General features: G+C 41.2%; 2 protein-coding genes and 1 long non-coding RNA gene across 4 annotated transcripts; 2 read left to right on the top strand and 1 right to left on the bottom strand.

Moving 5' to 3' along the window:
* Window positions 54-880, top strand: LOC104778447 (protein BOLA1, chloroplastic-like). Its single transcript, XM_010502896.2, has one exon. It carries the CDS (start codon window positions 116-118, stop codon window positions 608-610), a length of 495 nt encoding a protein of 164 aa, XP_010501198.1. The 5' UTR covers window positions 54-115; the 3' UTR covers window positions 611-880.
* LOC104778446 lies at window positions 1,501-2,688 on the bottom strand. Its single transcript, XR_766440.1, has 3 exons — window positions 2,407-2,688; window positions 2,201-2,244; window positions 1,501-1,765 (listed from the first exon to the last, which is right to left on the bottom strand). It is a non-coding gene; the product is annotated as an uncharacterized LOC104778446 (long non-coding RNA).
* LOC104779384 lies at window positions 5,447-7,616 on the top strand. Of its 2 annotated transcripts, XM_019242069.1 has the most exons (3): window positions 5,447-5,568; window positions 5,654-5,727; window positions 5,827-7,616. In XM_019242069.1, exon 3 carries the CDS (start codon window positions 6,201-6,203, stop codon window positions 7,608-7,610), a length of 1,410 nt encoding a protein of 469 aa, XP_019097614.1. In that variant the 5' UTR covers window positions 5,447-5,568; window positions 5,654-5,727; window positions 5,827-6,200; the 3' UTR covers window positions 7,611-7,616. The 2 variants fall into 2 exon arrangements, with proteins under 2 accessions (XP_019097614.1, XP_019097616.1); XM_019242071.1 differs by having other exon boundaries at window positions 5,654-7,616.

The raw sequence follows: 9,310 nt of genomic DNA, 5'->3' as shown, positions 1-9,310 counted from the left end.
GGGGGGGGGGGGGTGTTATTATAATTACTAGCTATTATTAGACGTTAATGCAAATAACGCCTTTTAATTGGTAGATTCGTGAAGATGACTAAAGCCAAGTGAACGACGTCGTTTCATGTTGTTTTCGACAATGTTTTCATCTTCGATTAGGTTAATCGTATCTGGGTTCCACCGGACTGAAACCCTAAAATCGCCGTTAAATCCTACGAGCGTCTTCGTCTCCGCACCTAAATTCTTCAATTCAGAGTCGAATTCGATGGGACCTGGTTCGAGATCCGTCGCGATGAGCAGCGCTGAGAAAACCGGGTCGGGTTCGGGGGCAATCGAGAGTCGAGCGAGCAGGATGAGAGAGAAGCTTCAGAAAGAGCTCGAACCAGTGGAGTTAGTGATCGAAGATGTCTCGTATCAGCACGCTGGTCACGCCGGGATGAAAGGTAGAACCGACGGAGAGACGCATTTCAACGTGAAGATCGTTTCGAAAGGGTTCCAAGGTATGAATCTGGTGAAGAGGCATAGGTTAGTCTACGATTTGCTCAGGGAAGAGCTGGATACTGGATTACACGCTCTTTCTATAGTCTCTAAGACCCCGTCTGAGTCTCCTCCTCCTTAATTGATTGATGCTTTATAGAATTTGTTGTTACAACCAACTCTTTTTTTTAATTCAAAGATTGGATTTTCCTCATCGAAGGCTCTGTTTTAGATTTGATGGGTGTGAGTTGTTGTTTCTGGATTTGAGTTTTGCTTTTGGATGGTAGGTGCTTCAAACTTCAAACAAAGACACTTGCTTTTAGTTCAATTCGAGTTCTGTGTGTTTTTTTGAAAGCAAAACTATATGGTTCATGAAATGATCTGAAGGAATCAAAGAGTTTGTTGTTGATGAAGAATCAACCTAGTTTTTGGTTGTTCGATTGGGCAGTTTCCCGCGATTTCTCTTTATTCATTGTTAGGGCACTGAGTACAAGCCACTGGAGGAGGAGGAGGAAATAATGGACAGTGGAGCAATTGTCTTACTCAGCGCCCTAACATTGGATAACGAGAAATTGCGTGGAGACTTGAGACTGCCCAATCGAACAAAGAACCCCAGTTTGATGAGGACTGTACCAAAACACAAACCAATGACTTATGAAACCTTTAACCTCTGGTTTAGGGTGGTAGCTATTGAAGCACATTTATGATTTAGAATGAAGCCGTCTGTGCCATGTATTTGTTAGCTTGGAGGCAAATAAGTTGTTGTTTTTTTCTATGTTTCAGTCTCCTTCTTCGTCCAAGTGCCCATTCAAGTTCCGCGATTGTCATATACAGCATTTGCGTTTTCTAAGGCTTCTCCATCAAAGAATGTAAACAAAAGTTGCTTAAAACATACTCCCTCCGTTTCAAAATATAGGATGTTTTAACTAAAACACAAAGTCTTTACTTTGAACCTACAGTTGCTGTGAACCTACAGTTTCCCCATTCCACAATAACAACATCTCTATAAAACTAAACAAAGATTGAACAAGCTAAACAAAGATTGAACTCATTCACATTTCAACATCACAAATAGCTTAAACGCATTGATTCTCATATCATAGGTCATAATACAAAGGGGTAAAATAAAATAAAAAACCTTGTTCTTGAGAGGTGTACAAAAATCACAAGGATTTGCAAAAACAAGGTGTGTATGGTTTGCATTCTTCTCCTTGGACACAATCCGTCTCCAGAATCTAGCCTCAACCCCAACAAACTCCACACTCTCAACAGGATCAACCCAGGTTTGAACTTTCACCTTAAGCAAAGAGCCAGGTGACCACAAATCATACACACATATATAAACGTCAATCCAATCTCCTAAACATGAATAAAGCTTTCACAAACCCAATATGTAAAACAAAAGAATTTAAAGTTTAAACTCAGAATTGAGGAATCCACAACTTAGATCAACTATAAGAGCTAAAAAGGTTGAAACTTTAACTCCCAAAATAACTACACTAATCACGAAATTTCAACATCATATAATTAGAAAGCTCTGATTTTGTTAATCCAAATTAGTCAAGAAGAAGCAGATGAATACCGAGTAAATTGAGTTAGAGAGGAGTACCAAGCCAGAGAGAGCCAGAGAGAGAAATTGAGCTAGAACAAATGTGCATTATGCAACTATCGATTATCAAACATGATACTCAATGCATAAGGAAGCAGAACAAGTAAAAGCTAATGTTCATACCTCCCAATTTTATGCTGCAGAGTCCAGATGCAGTAGTCGTATCCCTGAGTCAGAACAAACCCATTCAATTGAAATTCATATACATTAGTAAACAAAGCTTCAAACCGTTTTAAGAATTGAAAGATCATAACTTTGTTCAACAAAAACCGCAATTTTGATGGATCTTAAAACAATTCATATAAAATAGAAGAAGTGCTAATAATGACCTGTGCAGGTTCTGGTACGGTGCATGTGCGCCGCTATACTCAAGGACGACGTATGGATTTTGCCTTGAAAATCATTATGTATCTTTCAATTTCTGGTACCCAACAATACCAAGGTGAATCGCAAAACTGAGAGGAGAGAGAGAGAGAGATACAAATGAAATGAGGCAAAGAAAAAAAAAATCATTTTCCTCCGCACCCAATCAGGTGCCGAGACAACCTTGATCCTTAGACCATCTTTGGTGGGGGAATACTCTCTTGTTGGGCCCCAAAAACAGAATATTAAATCCATTTTCGAGTCCAGTTTAGTGAGTATCGCTGCTTCTGATAGCAACTGAAGCAACACCCTAGCGAAACGCGACATGCCATTGGTTGCAGGAAAAATATAAAACTTATCTCCATTTTTTTCCTTTCCGACTCTCTCTCTCTTCTCTGTCGGGTAAGGGCGATTGAAGTCGCGATTCAGATTGGTGGAGGTTTCAGATTGAAGTCGCGGTTGAAGTTGCGACGGCGGAGGTTTCAGATTGGTGGGACAACGACGGCGAAGGTTTCCGGGGGTCTAAAGCGGACGGCGAGGTCCACCGGCTAACGGATCGTAGAGATAAGTTTCGTCTCCTCTTCATCGATTTATTGGATGTTTTGCTAATTCATATGTAGTGGTCTATAATCGTTAGTCTGATTCTTTTGTGCTGATTTCAATTTCTGTGTTGGGGTTTGATTGCTTCCTAGGGTTTTAGCTGAAACCCACCATCTCTGTTTTCTATACCTTTTTTGTTTTTTGTTTTCACCTCCTCGAGGGGTTTCTTTGCTGAAAATTCATTCATAACTGTTTTTGTTTTGTTGTAGAGACAATTTTAAGATTGAGCTTTTTGACATTCATCAACGCTCGTCTACATATGGGGGAAAGTAATCATCTTTTTCCCCCTCTTTATGTGCTTTTTGTTATCATATCAGTCCTCAAAATCTGTACTTTACTTTAGCTCTAAGCCTCTAAGTTGTAGTTTAAAGATCATGAAATTTTGTCCTGTTTTTATACCCACAAACTATGATTTCTTGGATTAAGGGAGGAACCATGGCCTTGACTTTATAGATGAGACAACTTAGGCTGTCCCTTATCATATCCATCTAGTTTCTCACCTCTTTGGATTTATCTGTTGATTAAGCAGCTGTTAAAGAGAGTGGAGATGCAAGTTCAGAGCTGGTAAAATCCATTAGTGATAAGCATGCCAGTCTAGTCAGACCAGCTGCTAAATATTACTCTGCTCTTAAAGGTACCATCACCATTCACTACACTACATGTCCTTTCTCAATCCATTTTGAGAAACTCTTTTTAAGATGTACACTATTGTTATGTTCATCTAGTAGAACTCCTGCAAAAAAAATTTGTCTTTTGCTTACCTTTCCCGTTAACTAAGAGACATTGGCTTTCTATGATAGATGCTATGGTTTGTGGGAAAGGAAGATATAAACTTGTAAAAGATGTGGAGGAGGTAGGCGATGGGATTATCCCTCTTGGGATTCTCCCTTTTGCTGCTGAAAAAGATATACACTGTGTAAAAGATGAAGATGAAAATATATGGTGATGTTGCAGGCGATGGGATTCTCCCTCTTGCTACTGGTGATTTTTGTTTTCAGGTGGTTCTAATGGGTTATTACTTATACCGTCGTCATCATATACCATAATCTTGAGACATATATAATGAAAGAAATGGTTGTCTTTCTTTAGCTGATATGAATGTTTTTTCTTACATTCATATTTCAAAATGGTTGTCTTTAATATTTCAAAGTTTGTAAAATATGTTTAAGATTCCAAAGTTTTATGTAATATAAAATTTTTAATAATTGTTTTGTCATTTTAGATTATTAAAGTTTGATAATTACTAAACACAAATTAAAATATTATTATTAAAAAGATTGAGCAATCTTTTTGGGTTCAATGAATGATTTTGCAAAAATACTTTTAGGGTTGCTTTACTTAATTTAATATTAATTATATGATTAATTTATTTGAGAGTAACTTAAGAGAGGTACTCTACTAATGATGTTCTTAGTGATTCTTAAACATCTAACATAAGAATCAATCACTAGAAAGAAGAAATAAATAAAAATTATATAAATTTGATGTGAATGAATCAGACAGAGGGGGTTAAAAAAAGGCGATGGAGAAGGTGACGGCGGATCTAAGTTTCTAAATGTTTCTCGGTGAGATTGAATCGGTTTGCTATTGGGTTTTTGATGTTCTTGGACTCTCTTGTTCGTCCCCTCGACCTTGCCTCTTGTGGCAGGTAGAGATACGATTCAATGGTTACGGCGAAGGAGGCGTAATCGCTACATGGAGATATGGTTTTAATTGGGTATTTTGGTCTTCATTGGATGAAAGGATTCGGGAACGGGTGCTAAGACCAACTTTAATGAGATCCGTGTTTGAGACATTCCATATCTCTCAGTCGACTCGATCTGCTTGGTCTATCTGATATGTGAATCCCGATGATGGCGGAAGCTTGATTCGGGTCAACCTCTTAATCTCTTCTTGCAATAGATCGAGGGTCGATCTGCAATGGAGCATATCAGGGTTTCAGTCTCTCTCTTTGACTAGCTCATTGATACTATCGGATTCTCAACTCACTTTGGTAATTCCCAAGGTTATTGCTTGCCTTTCCTGGATTGTTAACACACGAAAGACACAATTGGAGGATACCAAATCACACTGGTTTCTGACTTGTAACATTTATGTTTTGATTCGGGTTTCTCATTTGCTTCGATTTGGTTCACTAGTTGATGAATTATGGTTCTGGATTTTGATTCTGTTATCTTTTTGGAATGGTTTCAGGGCAAACCTAGATATGTATTTGATGTCGGCGTATCAAGAATCTCTCTCCTGGCACCTACGGAATAAATTGGAGGATTCTCTAGCTGGATATCTCTGGAGAGTATGGAAACACATAATGAAGCGCATCATGTTGAAGATTGGTCCGAAGTGGAACATATCAAGGTTTCTTCCCCTAGCTTTATCTGGTTTAATAATGTTATCGGATTCCTTGTTTATCTTGGTGGATCATAAGCGCTTTGTTTACCTTTTATGGATTGATAACAAATCGGAGATGCACTTGGAAGATACTCAAGCACAATGGCCATTACTTCAAAGCAGCTTTGTTGGGATTCGAGGTTTATTTCTATCTCGAAATAAATCATTAAGTGTTGAACAGGGGAGATCATTATTGATTTTACTCTCCATTTGGAATGATTTCAGGGTGTTACGGGATATGCTTGTGATTCTACCAAATCAAGAGAATATCGTATATCATTTATGTGCTGAATCGATAGGTGTGATAGCAGATTATTTCTGGGATATTTGGGACTATATAAAGGGTTGTGTTGCGGTCTCTAGTACTCATCACATTTTCCTTCATCACTTTGTTTCAGCTCTTGGTTTCCTTGCAACAACTTTTGAGTGTTTCGTTTCTCTTTCTGGTTGGTGTTTGCGGGTTTGGGTGGTGACTTTCAGCATGTCTCAAAGCGGCTTATTGGGAAAGAATGTGGGGAGTACGAATGATGAGGTCGTGGCTCCTAAGAGGAGAATCAAAATTTCGTATGTTGATAACACAACTTTGATTGTGGGGTATTCAAAGACAATGGTGGGGCGATGTATGAACCCGAAGGTGCAGAATATGAAGGCTCTCCTGATCATGCTACCCAAGTTCTAGCATGTTGAAGGTAGAGTTGTGGGAGCTGACCTTGGGTTAGGGAAGTTTCAATTTGATTTTGACAATGAGGAAGACATCCTGGAGGTTCTTCAGATGGGACCATTTCATTTTGATGGTTGGATGGTATCACTGGTTCGATGGAGTCCAACAGTGGATCCTGCTTACCCTTCAGACTTAACCTTTTGGGTCAGAGTCCTGGATGTTCCATTCCAATTCTGGGCAGAACCAACCTTTCGTGCCATTGGCTCAGAGTTTGGGAGAGTGGAGGCGGTGGATATCGATGGTGGGAGGGTGAAAGTGACGGTTAATGGGTTCAAGCCCTTATGCTTGGTTACGGTAATTGAATTCTACAATGGCCAGGAGACTATCGTCAATCTCCGCTATGAGCGTCTTCATGGTTGCTGCAAGAAGTGTTCTAGTTTGTGCCATGATGAGAATCACTGTCCACTATGGGCTACTAATAAGATTACTCCAGCTTTGCATTTCCCGGTGGAAGACGACTCAGCTCGTCCGCTGCAGAGTTACAAAGGGGCTATCATGAATGACAGAAATAACGGAAAAGGCAAGGAGGTGGATACTCGGGGACTGCCTCAGCCCAGTCAGCGCCTACCCAAGGGTAAGCAGGATGCAGGGTCAAAGAACCGGACCTCACGGGAAATGGGTGAGTCTTCATCCGAACCGCGTCGATCCAACAATTTGGTGGCTTTTAAGGATTACCGCCAAAAGGCTAGAGCCTCCACGACGGTGGCACCTCCTTTGGGTGTGGTTCCGGTGGGAGAGCTGGAACCTGGACAGATTCCGGATCAGGTCGAGCATGTGGCGGTTCAGGCTGCAACCTTTGGGGTTCCACCATTGAAGCGGGTTCGGAGGTCTCTCTTTCAGGAACCGGAACTGCCTTTACAATCACATTTGCGAGAAGAGGTGATCTTGGCTGATGCGGGCTCCTCTGTCCCGGGTGACGGGTTTGCTCCACAGTCTACAGGCTCTGGTGCTCTACAGGCGGGCTCAACTCAGGTGCCTATGGGCGATATTTCAGGAACGTTACCGGTTTTGCCAACAGCAAAGGAAACTCTGGAGGAGAATTTTGAGCAGCGGATGGAGGAGGTCGAAACAGAGGTGTTGGATAAAACGGTTGATGATCCACAACAACAAACTAATGGAGACATGGAGGTTTCGGTGGAAGATCAGGCCATGAATCCAACCGTCGCTATTCCGACTCTCGGAGGAACAACAGCAGACTCAGGTGATGGTCCCGTGGAAGCAAAACTTGACTCAGGTGCAACCTCTGTCATGGCTCCACAAGGGGAAAAGGTCCACAAGGTGAAACCTCCTTTGTCACTTAAAGGAGCTGCTTTCAGGAAATTGAACGTGTATCTACGCACAACGCCAAGGAAACGCCCTGTCCCTAAAGAGGCTGGAGAAGGATCAAACATGAGGAATTCGGATCAGGAGAAGGGTCCAACTGGTGGAGTCAAGCCACCCAAACCAACAGCAGATAAATGAAGATTTTAAGTTGGAATTGTCAAGGACTGAGGAATAAAGCAACTTTTGGGTATCTCAGGGATTTGTGGGGAAAGCATAGACCTGACTTTTTATTTTTATCTGAAACTAGACAACCTTTATCTGTTTTGGAACTTTTTGTTGGTCATTTTGGTTATTCAAATTTAAAAACAGTTGATCCTATTGGATGTAGTGGCGGTTTGACCTTATTTTATAATAATAATTATGATGTTTCCATTTTATTTGAATCCAATCAGTTGATTGATTTGGAACTTACTTATAAAGGACATATTATTTACTTTACTTTTGTCTATGGTGATCCGGTTCCAACGAATCGAGATTTAGTGTGGGAAAGATTAACGCGGATTGGCTTGTCTCATGATGCCCCTTGGTTTCTTATAGGTGATTTTAATGAACTTAAAGGTAATCACGAAAAACGGGGCGGAAGGCTCCGCCACGCCTCTTCCTTTGTGAATTTTAACACAATGATTCGGCATTGTGGATTATTAGAGTTTCCGGCGGTTGGGGATAGCTTGTCTTGGCGTGGTTGGCGTGATAAGAAGCCAATCAGGTGTCGTCTTGACCGCGCCCTAGCCAATGAGAAACTTCATGACTTGTTTCGGAATGCGTTCACGGAATATCTACCAATGATAGCCTCGGATCATAAACCGGTGTTAGCCTTTTTAGAGGATACAATTCGGAGAGGGAGGAGCGTTTTTCGCTTTGACCGCCGATGGCTGGAGAAAGAGGGTCTCTTTGGAGCTATTTCAGAGGGATGGTTCTCAGGGGAGACAGGGGAGTCTGGGAATTTAATGGACAAAATAATAAAGTGCCGCCAAGCAATCTCCCGCTGGAGGAAAGCACAGGCCCCATTTGGACGGGAAACAATTGAGGATTTAAAATCCCAGCTAGCCATTGCTCAGGAGGATGACTCTATCTCTGTTGAGGTTATCTCGGAATTGAATTGGAAATTGCGGGAAGCTTATCGGGATGAGGAAATTTACTGGTATCAGAAGAGTCGAAGTAAGTGGATGCGCTTCGGAGACCAAAATACCAGCTATTTTCATGCCCAAACGAAGTTAAGAAGAGCTAATAATCGGATTGTTGGAATGTATGATGAGTTGGGTCACTGGACCACAGAGGAGCCTCGGATCCAGAATATCGCAACTTCATATTTTCAAGAGGTATTCATGTCCACCGATCCCTCAGAAATTGAGGACTCGTTGGGTGAAATCAGCACCTCTATAACGGACGAAATCAATGAGAAACTGACTAAGCCAGTCACAGAACAGGAAATCAAGGAGGCTCTATTTATGATGCACCCTGATAAAACCCCGGGACCGGATGGTATGACGGCCCTGTTTTATCAGCGTGCTTGGGATACAGTTAAAGCTGACTTAAAGCTTTCGGTGGAGTCTTTCTTTCTGGTTGGCAGTTTTGACAAACGCCTCAATAAGACTAATATTTGTCTTATCCTGAAAGTAGAAAAACCGACCCGGATGACTGAATGGCGCCCCATTAGTCTATGCAATGTCGGGTACAAGATTATTTCAAAATTTTTATGTCAATGGTTGCGTAAGTTCTTGACAGCATTAATTTCTGAGACACAGTCATCGTTTGTAGAAGGCCGTTTAATTACGGATAATATTTTGATTACTCAGGAAATGTTTCACGGACTCCGCACTAATCCCTCTTGTAAGGGC

This window comes from Camelina sativa, chromosome 3 (assembly GCF_000633955.1).
Source record: "Camelina sativa cultivar DH55 chromosome 3, Cs, whole genome shotgun sequence".
Lineage (NCBI taxonomy): Eukaryota > Viridiplantae > Streptophyta > Magnoliopsida > Brassicales > Brassicaceae > Camelina > Camelina sativa.
Note: the sequence above shows the minus strand (reverse complement) of the source record. Positions and strands in the feature narration are given on the sequence as shown.

Bases quoted from the DNA above. Each gene is read 5' to 3' on its own strand.
- LOC104778447 (XM_010502896.2), top strand. From the start codon at position 116: ATGTTGTTTTCGACAATGTTTTCATCTTCGATTAGGTTAATCGTATCT.
- LOC104779384 (XM_019242069.1), top strand. From the start codon at position 6,201: ATGGGACCATTTCATTTTGATGGTTGGATGGTATCACTGGTTCGATGG.